The sequence below is a fragment of the Macrotis lagotis genome, chromosome 3 (genome assembly GCF_037893015.1).
Source record: "Macrotis lagotis isolate mMagLag1 chromosome 3, bilby.v1.9.chrom.fasta, whole genome shotgun sequence".
NCBI classification, from domain to species: Eukaryota; Metazoa; Chordata; class Mammalia; order Peramelemorphia; family Peramelidae; genus Macrotis; species Macrotis lagotis.
This window is the reverse complement of record NC_133660.1, coordinates 54,886,130-54,898,918: the sequence shown is the minus strand read 5'-3', so window position 1 is coordinate 54,898,918 and position 12,789 is coordinate 54,886,130. Positions and strand designations below refer to the sequence as shown.

Sequence of the window (12,789 nt, the reverse complement as noted above, 5' to 3'; positions counted from 1 at the left end):
AGACCAATGACCAATTCTCTGGGGAGAATGAGGACTATTATTTGCGAATTTATTATGAATCTGTAGTGACACAATTCTGGGACCTCATCATACTCTCATCACAGAAATGAAGGAGAGAATAAACATTTATATTGTATTTCCTATGGCTTCATCAATCTTATCTTGTTTAATCTTCACAACAACCCTGTAAGGTAGGTACTGTTATTATTTCCATTTTATAAATGGGGAAACAGAGGCAGATAGTGCTTAAGTGATTTGCCTAGGGTCACACAGCTAGTGTCTTTGACTGGACTTGAATTTAAGTCTTTTTGACCCCAGGTACACTTCTTTTTCCACTGTGACATCTAGCTGTCTTACTATCATCTCTTTTCTTCCACCAAGTTACTTAGGGCTTTGCTCATTGTTGCAAAGTATTAACCCTCCTCCTGGCATGCTTTCCTTACCATACAGTTTTCTTGTGATGATCAAAGGTTTTTCCTTCATTTCGTCTCTTCTATTCAAGTTGGACTACCCTATGCCTTCTGTTCTCATTTTACCTTTTCCTATCTCAGTAACTTGCTTACACTGTCCTGGTGTAGACTCTTCTATATCCTTTTTATTTTCTCCATCCCAAAAGTTTAAGACCCAAATTAAGTGTCAGGAACAGTTATTTCTCCCTCAAAAGCCCCAACCATCAACATTAATTAAGCAATTATATTCTAGGAGCTATGTTAAGTGCTAGGTATACAAAGAAAAATGAAAACAAACAGTTACTGTCCTTCAAAAACTTATTTTATTCTATTTGAGGACACATACATACTCAGTAGATATAAGATTATTTTGGGATTAAGATTCTAGTAGGTGGGGACATCAGAGAAGGTTTCACATAAAAGATATTGCTTGCTATGAGCCTTGAAGGAAATGAAGAATTTTGAAAAATAGAGGTGATCTAGGGGGTACATTCTAGGCATGGGGGACAGCCAGCATGAAAACATAGAGGCAAGTGATGAAGTATTATGTATGAAGAATTGTAAGGTCCATTTAGATGGACTATGGAATTCATAGAGAGAAGAAATGTGTAGTAAATAAGTCTGGAAAAAGAGGAGAGGACTAAGGGACTTTAAGTGCCAAAGAGAGGAGTTCATAGATTTAGAGCTGAAAGATGCCTTCGAGGTCAGATAGTCCAACCCACTCCCTTATGTTATAGATGGGAAAGTGGAGTCCCTGGAAGATTAAGTGATTTGCCCATGTTAATGTAGGCAGTAGATGCCAGATATAGATTGAACCCATATATTCCTGACTCAAAGTAGCTCTCTCAACACATTATAATGATTCTCTAATAGTTAGTTAATTAAATTGAAGATAGCATAGCCCACAAAACTCTTATCTACCTGGATTTGACAGACAAAGTGTTTAGGTCCTCAGTCTAGGGATTGAGGTTCTTGGTTTAAAAGATAGGAAGAGAATATAATCATTAGGTTTTGAAGGGGTCCTATAGAATGGTTTTCCTTGGAAGATATTGGCTTCATTGGAAGTCTTCAAGCAAAATTTGAAGTAGTACTTGGGAATTATTGATTGAACTTATAGGATCTGAGTTTTGTTTAATCATGAGATTCTGTGAGTATGACTCTTCCTTGGACACAGAAATCAATGAACAAGACTCTGTCATTGCCTTAGCTTTTTTGAAATTTAGCCTTTAATTATTCTCTAGACTAGTTCTGTCTCCTCAGTCAGAATATAGACTTCTGGTGGATAGGAATTATTTTTTATACCTTTTTTCATCCACAGTACCTTCTTAAGCCCATAATAGATATTTAATAAGTGCTTGATGACGTCTTTTTTTTTGAGCAAGTTGGCATTAACTCTATTCTAGTTTCTGTATAATTTTAAGTACATAAAGGTTTATTCCCACAAGCTTCAGGAATGGGTAGAAGTCACAGGACAGTCCCCTCCACCCTCCAAAAATTTTTTAAAAATTGCATATTTTAGTAAATACTCTAAAGGGAAAATAAAAATAATTTATACATAGGAAAAGCTATTCCAAAGCCTGAAACTATCAAGTTCAAGCCCATGCATAGCCTGTATTGGAGGCTTCATGCTTTTGTTCAGGATATTAAAGAAAAGCCATAAGTCTCCCAGCCAAGAAAAAGTCAAACCGTTTAGGGACAAGGAGAAAGCAGGCACCAAGGAATGTGGCATAAGCCAAGACAATTCTGAAAGAGAATAGATGACAGGCACCTACCAGGATTCATAATAGTTAATGGAATTCAGGAAAAAGGAATACCAGATTCCTTGAAATGATTTTTAAAAAACTTTTCTGAAGGGAGGTGCTTGGCTGACACCCCAAAGGCTCACATGAGGGCCCAGTTTTCACCTGACTGCTGGAGGGTAGACTGTGCTGTAGCCCTGACTTCCTTGGGCACCTCCTTGCATGGCACAGGCAGAATGAAAGGAGAATGTGGAATAAGAGGAAAGCTAATGGGGAAACAACTCTGCTTGGAATGCTATGTGCCCAAGGGTTGGCCTTTGGTCCAGGGCGGGTAGCCGTGCCACCAGGGCCCTTGGTACCAGTGAATTAGTTTGGTTAGAATATCTAGCTGGGGTTATACATCAGCTTCCACTACCTTCCTGAAAAGCATTACAAAAAGGTCTGACCATTGCAGCAACAAGCTGGTCCATTCATTCTAGACACACATATGTGTTTCCCCCCCAAAAGCTGAAGCTCATCCAAAAGGGTCCCAGGTTCACCAAGAAGGGATTGGTGGGGTGGTTCAAGCTGACATGGAGAAGACACACCTTCCTGCAGGTCACATGCAGATGCTCGATCCCACATCTCAGCCTGAGGTATATTCAGTGAAGGCAGGTAGCTGTACTTCTCCAAGGAGAGAGAAGCCTTTAAGAGCAGAAAGGTAGAGGAAATCTAGAAGAGAATTGTCTGAATGCAGGTGTATGGTTTGGGAAGGGGGAGGGCACTCTCCTTAGCCAGCAATTTTGGTCACTGTGGTAAGCAACTTCTTCCCATTCCACATTGTCTTGAATTGCTCAGGGACAGGGAACTCATTAAAGTCACCACTTTCTGTGGGAATGAGGACATTCATCTCAGAAGACTTGGCACTGACTATTTCACAGTCCAGAGAATTCGTGCTCAGGTATATGTGGCAGCCATCTGTCTTATTGATGGAAATAGTTGACACTTTACCCATCACCTGAACTTTGATGTCTTTGCTGTTTATGATCTCTACAATGCCCACAATGTCATCAAACAGTAGACCAAGCTTCTTACAGTTATCTAATGTGATGGAATTGATTTTGCCCTTGATATGGAGTGTAGAACTCACACATTTATATATGTAAGCTACTTGCTTCAGTTCTGTGTCACTTATCACTAGGTTGGAAACATTCTCCTGGTTTTCCACTCTCCATTTCTTGCCCTCTAGCTCCAACACAGGGGGTTCCTTCTTGGCAGTTGATTTGGGAGCAGCACCACCAGCAGGCTTGGGAGCTGTAAAAGGCTTGGGGCCACTGCTCACAGGTCCACTTTGGTTCTTTAAGGCCGGGTTCTTATGAGTCTTCATGTCATCTGATACATGTTTCAGGGCATGTGTGATGCCCTCTCCATGATTAATCTGAGCAAACAGTGCCGACCAAGAGGCAGTCATCAGAACCAGTGCTTGTGGGCACAGGTGGAGGAGGAGGTCCAGGTGGTGGGGGAGGAGGGGCTGATCCTGCTGAGGGGCCTGATGATGTGCCACTCAGTTCTTTTGCTGTGGGTCCCATCTTGCTCCAGGCTAGGCCAGTGGTGTGGTACTCTTTAATGTATGCCTGCAACTCATTCCAGATATTCAGATAAGCTTTTACCCAGTCCACATGCTTCTTATCCACATCGTTGAACTCCGTGAGTGCCCTATTTGTATAAAACATTGCAGCATCATTCATTTCCTTCACATAAGGGCCAGGCTTTGGAGACATGCCCACCCAACCCAAAGCAGGGATACTCTCCTTGACAGCTGACAGATGATTGAACAATTTTCTGCCTCAGTTTCTCTCCCGAAAGGTCTGAACCTCCTGGATCTGCTCAGAAGTGGGTGCCAATAATGATGAAAGCTTATTTCCATCTAGTTGCTGGCACTGACAGGCTGTCATCAAAAGAGGGCATTCAATCTTCAGTCCTTTGTGAACCATCTCAGCATGTTTTTGAACATCTCCTCCAAATTCTTTGCTGATTTTTAGATATTCTGCTACTGGGCCAGCAAGCAGAGAGTCAAAAGCTTCTACATATGGAGCTACTCCTCCTTTCAGAGAACTGTCTCCACACCCTCCATGCATTCCAGTGGAGTGGGATACCACCTCTAGCCGGCCCACTACTTTCTCCAACCTCTCCACCAGATTTTGCATATCGGTCATAGCTCATCACCTCCATCCGCCATCCGCCTTGGCAGCAGCCTGCGATCGACTTGTCTTTTCTTTATAAAAACCCGTATTATGTGAATGGTAGATGTGACATTTTCTCAACCATTTTGAAGGTGATAAAAGAAGTCTAGAGACTAAGGAAGAGTTGGAGAACATCACCAAAAACCAATTAGATGATTTCAATTACATTAAATTAAAAAGCTTTTGCACAGATAAAACCAATGTAACCAAGATCAAAAGAAATGTAGTAAATTGGGAAACAATCTTTACAACTAATGATTCTGACAAAGGATTCATTTCTAAAATATACAGAGAACTGAGTCATATTTTTAAAACAAAAAGCCATTCCCCAATTGACAAATGGTCAAAGGATATGCAAAGGCAATTTACAGATGAGGAGATCAAAGTAATCCATAGCCATATGAAAAAATGCTCTAAATCATTAATTATTAGAGAAATGCAAATTAAAGCTTCTCTGAGGTACCACCTCACACCTCTCAGATTAGCCAATATGACCAGGAAGGATAATGATCATTGTTGTGTGGGAAATCTGGGACACTATTACACTGTTGGTGGAGGTGTGAACTCATCCAACCCTTCTGGAGAGCTATTTGGAACTATGCCCAAAGGGCAACAAAAATGTGCATACCCTTTGACCTAGCAATACCACTACTGAAGAGATGATGAAAAAGGGTAAAAACATTACTTGTACAAAAATATTTATAGCAGCCCTGTTTGTGGTGGCAAAGAATTGGAAATCAAGTAAATGTCTTTCAATTGGGGAATGGCTTAGCAAACTGGTATATGTATGTCATGGAACACTATTGTTCTATTAGAAACCAGGAGGGATGGGATTTCAGGGAAGCCTGGAGGGATTTGCATGAACTGATGCTGAGTGAGATGAGCAGAGCCAGAAAAACACTGTACACCCTAACAGCAACATGGGAGTGGTGTTCAACCTTGAAGGACTCGCTCATTCCCTCATTCCGTCAGTGCAACAATTGGGAACAATATTGGGCTGTCTGCAAAGGAGAGTGCCATCTGTATCCAGATAAGGAGCTGTGGAGTTTGAACAAAGTTCAAGGACTATTCCCTTTAATTTAGAAAAAAAACAGATATCTTATTGTCTGATCTTGTTACCTCTTAGACTTCTCTTCTCTTCTTTAAGGATATGATTTCTCTCTCATTACACCCAATTTGGATCAAGGTACAACAAGGAAACAAAGTAAAGACTGACAGAGTGCTTTCCATGGGGGTGGGGTGGGGGGGAGGGAAGCAAGATTGGGGGGAAAATTGTAAAACTCAAATAATATCTTTAATAAAAATAAATTTAAAAAATTTAAAAAAATTAAAAATAAAAATGAAAAAAAGAAGTCTAGAGGCACCCTTGATTAACCTACATCTTCAAGAATTAATGTAAAACATGATATTTTCCCAGCATATGTTAATATATTTGTATCATGAGGTAGGATTTTAGTACTAAACTCCAACTCTGATACAAAAGGAACAAGGGAAAGGCCAACTCTTTCTAATGTGGTTTCCCAAGATGTGTAATTTCTTTCATTAGTAAACATGAGCTACCCACATTTTCTTGTCACAGGTGCAAATGTAACATTTGTGCAGATGAGTAAACAGTTTCCTTTTTCAGTATAAACAGACATGGCAGTTTAAATCTGCCAAGAATTGCAATACCAGAGGCATTACTTTCTTGAATATTCATAGAGGTAAATGTATATTATTGCAATGAACAAAGGACTGATATGATTAGAGGCATAATAATCTCATTAACTTTTACTCAGATTAGCAAGAAGGAAAAAGCATTCTACAGATTATACAATTTAAAAATGTTTTACAGTCTTGGAGGTCTTTGGTCCAATTTCTCAATCCAATTAATATTCAAATTATTAATTTATTAACCTTTAATCAACTTACTCATGAAATTTTTTGCTTTCTTTCATATTATTGAATATAATATATATTGTTTTTCATAGTATGCCAAACCTATTGTCCAATATTGTTAGGGTACATGAGCCTTGAATGATGTATTGTGGGATGATATGGTTATCCTCCTTGACATCAAATCCACAGGTTCAGAGTAATACCTACAAATAGATGCCATGTTGTCTAGTTATGGAAATTCTAGTATATAGTGAAAATTTTGCTCTAACAAACATTGATATATCCCGTCCTATTCTAATAAATCCAATCAAGCAAATATTTATTGTTTATTATGTACAAGTAATAAAGACTTGTCCAATCAGACTTATTGATGTCTTAATATTGTGCCTTTTTCATGGGATATTTCACTTAGGTGTGTGTGTGTATGTGTGTGTGTGTGTGTGTGTGTGTGTGTGTGTGTGTGTGTGTTAAAGACTTTCTTCCAGTTTTACTAACAACTCTTTCAAACACTCAATAGCATCTGCTCATTTTAAATATTCTTGGACAGTGAATAAGACTGTATTCATTTAGAAATATAGAATCTAGAAAGTTAATTAAAACTACATGTTTATGTTCTATTATATTTTTGCTTAAATATTTTCCAATAACATTTTAATCAGAGCTGGCATTTAGGAATGTTGCTGGCTATAAGACCAGCAAGTGTTGGATATCTCTGATCAGGATGGAAATGGAAAACTAGAACAATTTAATCCAGGGTCCTATAACCATTTAGTGGAAGAGTCAAAGAGAGCTCATAATTTTATTTGGATTCAGATGATTTATCTTTAGATCTTCACTCCATCATTTATTCTCAGGCAAATCACTTATCCTGCCTGGGCCTTGGTTGGAAAAATGAAGGGATTGGACTAGAAAGACTCTAAGATCCCTTTTTGTCCTAAAATCTAAGCTCCTAAAGCCTATGCAGGATTCATCTTTTTAGGCTGAAGGATCTGAATGATATACTCTATGTCCTTGATAATTTTAGGCACTTTTGATTTTTTCCAACTTCATTTTTAATCTTTCTTGGGTTTGGCAATCAAAATAATACTTTAGATGAAAGTTAAACAAAATTTACAGCAAGATTGGGACTAAAAGTTCTTCTTAAGCATACATAGAACTTTCTTGGTTCATTTTAATCAATTGTCAATAATCAGTCATTGATCAGCATTTATTAAGTACATATAAAATATACTTCTCTGTCCTCACATTTTGGATCAGAGGGGAGAGACCACAGAAGTAACTGAAAAGTTGTTGAGTATCAAAGCTAAATCAATGATATTTCAGGTGATGAGTTTATCCTGGGGATGTGGCATGATGTTCAAGGAGCTGAATCCAAGCAGAGTGAGAAGCTGATGAAAAGGGATGTATTCACAAAACTCAGCAGGGTTCTCAGATTGCTCTCCTAGATCAAAATTGATAAGTCATAGTCCACTATTCCATAAACATACTTTGAAATAGATTCTAGCTGTAATTTATGTGATTGGACTCCCTGACTTAAATATCTAAATCAATCCTTCATATAGCTGTCAAAAAGATAGTGCTAAAGCACAACCTTTCCCTGTTCAGTAAACTCTAGTGATCAAAAGCAAACCCTTCTGTTTGAAATTTAGATGTCTTCACAATTTGATTTTAGCCTAACTTTTCAGGTTTTTCCCATTAGTCCCCTTTACTCTATCATTGTTCAGTCCAAAATCCATTTGGAGTTTTATTGACAAAGAAATTGGCATGATTTTTCAATTTTCCTCAGCTCATTTTACAGATGAGAAAATTGGTGTAAACAGGGTGAAATGACTTGTCTAGAGTCACACGGCTAGTAAGTATCAGAGATGAGATTTGAACTCAGGTCCATGTCTGGCACTCAATCCACCATGTCACCTAGCTGTCCTTATATCCTTTATAGTCTAGTCAAGCTGGCCTTCTTGATGTTCCTCACAAACAAAATTTCACACCTTTTTATGTCTTTGCACAAACTATCTCTCATGCTTAGAAGGCACTTTCTGTCTCCTAACTCTTAGAATCTCTACCAAGTTTCCTTTGGATAACAACTCAAACTGCCTCCTTCATGAGGCCTCAGATACTAGTGTCTTCCTTTTTAAAATCAATTGGCATTTATTTGGAAAGTATGTTGGTTCTCCTGGTAGAATACAATTTCGTTGAGAGAGAGATGTTGCTTATTTTTTGTAATTTTTTGTATTTTTTTCTCTAGCTGCTAGCACAGTGAATAACTCATAGGAGATGATTAATAAATTCTTGTTGATTGGTTACTTTTCTTTCACTGATTTACTTGCTTCCATCATTCTTTTAAAATCTGAACATTTCTCCACATCATCTTGGAATTTTCACCTACCAAAGAGTTAAATTAAATCTTTCAACTTGAAAGCTTGAAACACCTACTCCTTTATATCATTTTTATTTTTGATATGTTAAAAACCAATATTCATATTCTTTCAGGGATCTTTTATTTATTTTTCTTTTTTTGTTTAGCATTTTATTTTTTCCCAATTACATAAAAAAGCAATTTTAACATTCGTTTTTAAAATTTTGAGTTCCAAATTTCTCCCTTCTTCTCTCCCCACACTCCTTCACTGAGAAGGCAAGCAATTTGTATGTAGTCATGCAAAATTTATTTCCATATTGGTCATGTTGTGTAAGAAAACAGACCAAAAAGCCTCAAGAAAAATAAAGTTTAAAAAAAGTATGCTTCAATCTATATTCAGACACCATCAATTTTTCTCTGAGGATGGATAGTATTTGTCATCATAAGTCCTTCAGAGCTGTCTTAGATCATTGTATTACTCAGAATAGTTAAGTCATTCACAGTTCCCCACCTTACAATATTGTTGTTACTTTGTACACAGTACATATCACTTTACATTATCTTTTATAACTCTTTCCAGGTTTTTCTGAGAGAACTCTGCTTATCATTTCCTACAGTCCAACAGTATTCTATTACAGTCACATAACCATTCCTCAATTGATGGGCATACCTTCAATTTCCAATTCTTTGCCAAAAGAAAAGAACTGCTATAAATATTTTGGTACAAATGGGTCATTTTCCTTTTTGTTTTTTAATCTCTTTTTTGGTTTCAAGACATAGTAGTGATATTGATAGGTTGAAGGGTATGCATGGTTTTATGGTCCTTTGAGCAAGTTCCAAATTGCGCTAAAGAATGGTTATATGGGGGCAACTAGGCTGAGCACTGGCTCTGGAGTCAGGAGGACCTGAATTCAAATTCAACCTTAGACACTTAATAATTGGCTAGTTTTGTGACCTTGGGCAAGTCACTTAACCCCACTGCCTTGCAAAAACAAAACAAAAACAACAACAAAAAAGAATGGTTATATGGTTGGATCACTTCACAGTTCCATCAGCAATAAATTAATATCTCATTTTTCCTCCACATCCCCTCCAACATTTGTCATTTCCTTTTCTATACTATTAACAAATCTAACAGGCATGATGTGGCACCTCAGAATTGTTTTAATTTGCAGTTGTCCAATGGATAGATTTAGAATATTTTCTTTTGATAATTTATCAATTGGGGAATAGCTCTTATTTTTATAACTTTGACTCGGTTCTGTATATAACTGAGAAATGAGTCCTTTACAAAGAAATTTACTTCAAAATATTTTTTCAGTTATTATTGCTAAATTTATTTCCTTCCATCCTATCCCACCTATTGATTCCATTCTCTCTCTCTCTCTCTCTCTCTCTCTCTCTCTCTCTCTCTCTCTCTCTCTCTCCCCTTTCTGTCCTCCTCAAAACAGTTTTGCTTTGGACCACTGCTTCCCCCAAACTACCCTCCCTTCTATCCTCCTCCTTCCCCCACCCCTTCTCTTATGCCCCTCACCTCTTTACAATAAGATAGATTTCTAGTGAATACATATGTTATGTTATTTTTCCTTTGAGTCAATTCCGATGACTGTAAGGTTTACTCATTTCCCCTCTCCCTCACACCCCTATCTTCCTCATCTCCCTTTCCATTGTAAAAAGCTTTTTCATGTCTCTTTTTTGTAAGATAATTTACCCCATCCTGCATCTCCTTTCCCCCCAGTGCATTCCTCTTTCTCACCCCTTAATTTTAGTTTTTTAGATACCATCCCATCCCTACTAATTCAACTCACACCTGTTCTAACTGCCCTAATAATCAACATTTTTGTGTGCTGTAAGTATCATCTTCCCATACAGGAATGTAAGCAGTTTAATCTTATTAAATCCCTTATGACTTCCCTTTCCTGTTTACTTTTTTATGTTTCTCTTGAGTCTTGTATTTGCAAGTCAAAATTTCTATTCAACTCTGGCATTTTCATCAAGAATACTTGAAAGTTCTCTATTTCATTGAATAACTATTTTCCCCCCAAAGGATATACTCAGTTTTACTGGGTAGTGACTTCTCTCTCTCTCTCTCTCTCTCTCTCTCTCTCTCTCTCTCTCTCTCTCTCATATTGTGATTCTTGGTTGTAGAAGTTGCAAAGTTTTTTTTTTTTTTTAACTGGTAGTATACTAATGAAATTTTGGAGATCTTTGTACTAGACTCTGCTTTCTTGGTCCTGAATGGCTATTTTTGAAACTGGTAGTGTTTTGTCATCCTTGTATGCATCTGGAAAAACTACATTTTATTTAATCATTTCTCTAAATCAAGAATATTCATTCTTTTAACATTTCACCTGCAAAAAGCCTACTTAGCAAAATTTCAATTAATCAATGAACAAATGTTCATTAAGCATCTACTATGTATTAGGGACTGTACTAAATTCTGGGAATACAAAATAGGCAAAAGATAGCCCCAGACTTCAAGGATCTTTCAATCTAATTATAAACATAACAAAGATGGGTTTGTGAATAACAACAAATAAATACAAAAGAAGATATATAAAGAATAATTAGGAGATAATTAGTAGACAGCAGTCCCTTAAATGAGAAGAAGTTGGGGAAGTCTTCCTATAGAAAGTAAGACTAATTGAAGTTTAAAAGAAGTTAGGGATGTTGTAGTTCATTCTCCATTTTTGAAGAAGGCATTATAGATGATATCTTGACTTACACATTGATTGGATTTAAATGAGGCAGAGTTCTACAAAGTTGTCAGCTACACTCTCTCTCCAAGTCATTGAACTCCAGTGATATGACAAAAGACAGCCCAGGGGATGACTTGGATTGAAGTAGATAACCTTGATATCCTCAATGTTCATTCAGTCTCTAACTGCTACACAGTATCTACTTCAGTTGCCTTCATGACTGAGAACAAAATTTCTCCTCCAATCATTTGTCTTATTGTATCTTCAATCTCTTCCCACTCTAGTAATTCCTCTTGTTTGATCAATAAATAAGGTCTAGAATTCCTTATCTACCAAAAAAAAAAAGCTCCATATGATTGACATTTCCTCAAGAGAGTGTCATAATCTCTCCTGTCTTTTGTGGACAAACTTCTAGAAAGAAGAGCATGTTCTCTCTACTTTCTGTCTACCAAACTGCAAAGAGATCAAAGAAAGAGAAAAAGACCTGTATGGGCAAAATTATTTATAATAATTCTTTTTGTGAACAAAGAAGTGAAAGCTAAGGGGGTGTTGGAGAATGGCTATAAAACTGTGATATGTGAATATAATGGGATAATGTTATGCCAATGAAAATGATGAAAGGGATATTTTAGAGAAACTTGGGAAGACATATACTGATACAAACTGATGAGGAGAACCAGATTGATAGTAACATTCTAAAGACAAACAACAACAAAATGATCATACATGATTCCAGAGGACTAATGATGAAGAATGCTACCCACTTTGTGACTCAGGGTGCAAAATGAGAAATAGTTTTTGAATATGATCAATGTGTGAATTTTTTTTGCTAGAATATTCATGTTTATTACAAAGTCTTTGTTCTTCTTTTTAATCAATAGATAGAAACAAAAGAAATCTATTTCTTCTCTGTTCATTGCTCTTTATAAGTTTCACAACTCTACTGAAGCCACATTCCCTAGTAATAATCACCTTATTGCCAAATGATTGTCTTTACATTCTTTATCCTCGCTGATTTCTACAGCATAACTCTTTCTACCAATTCCTCTAAAAATGTTTAAAATTCTGAGCTTAAACACTGAAAAAAGCAATTTCATAAACACAACAGAACACAAAAAGAGGATTTATAAAAATTTAAGACTTTATTTTTTGAGCATACATATGTAATAAATTCCACACATTACTTTCTTTTTAAAAAAAATTTAAATTTATTTAAGGCAAGTGACTTGCCCAGGGTCCCATAGCTAGACAACTATTAAACATCTGAGGTCAGATTTGAACTCAGGTACTCCTGACTCCAGGGCCCCTTGCTCTATCTACTGCACTATCTAGCTGCCCCCACACATTACTTTAAAACTGCCCTGCTTTATGATTTCTTCTTAACTTCTTTTTCCTTATGTGCATACTCTGAAACATTACAATGGTTATTCCCCTCCCCCTCTCCAT

General features: G+C 36.9%; 1 protein-coding gene across 1 annotated transcript; it reads right to left on the bottom strand.

Moving 5' to 3' along the window:
• Positions 1 to 2,953: 2,953 nt before the first annotated feature.
• LOC141516089 (adenylyl cyclase-associated protein 1-like) lies at positions 2,954 to 4,391 on the bottom strand. Its single transcript, XM_074227393.1, is given in 2 exon segments — positions 2,954 to 3,633; positions 3,635 to 4,391. Coding segments are annotated over 2 exon segments (1,425 nt in total). The 5' UTR covers positions 4,384 to 4,391; the 3' UTR covers positions 2,954 to 2,957.
• Between the last annotated feature and the right edge of the window lie 8,398 nt (positions 4,392 to 12,789).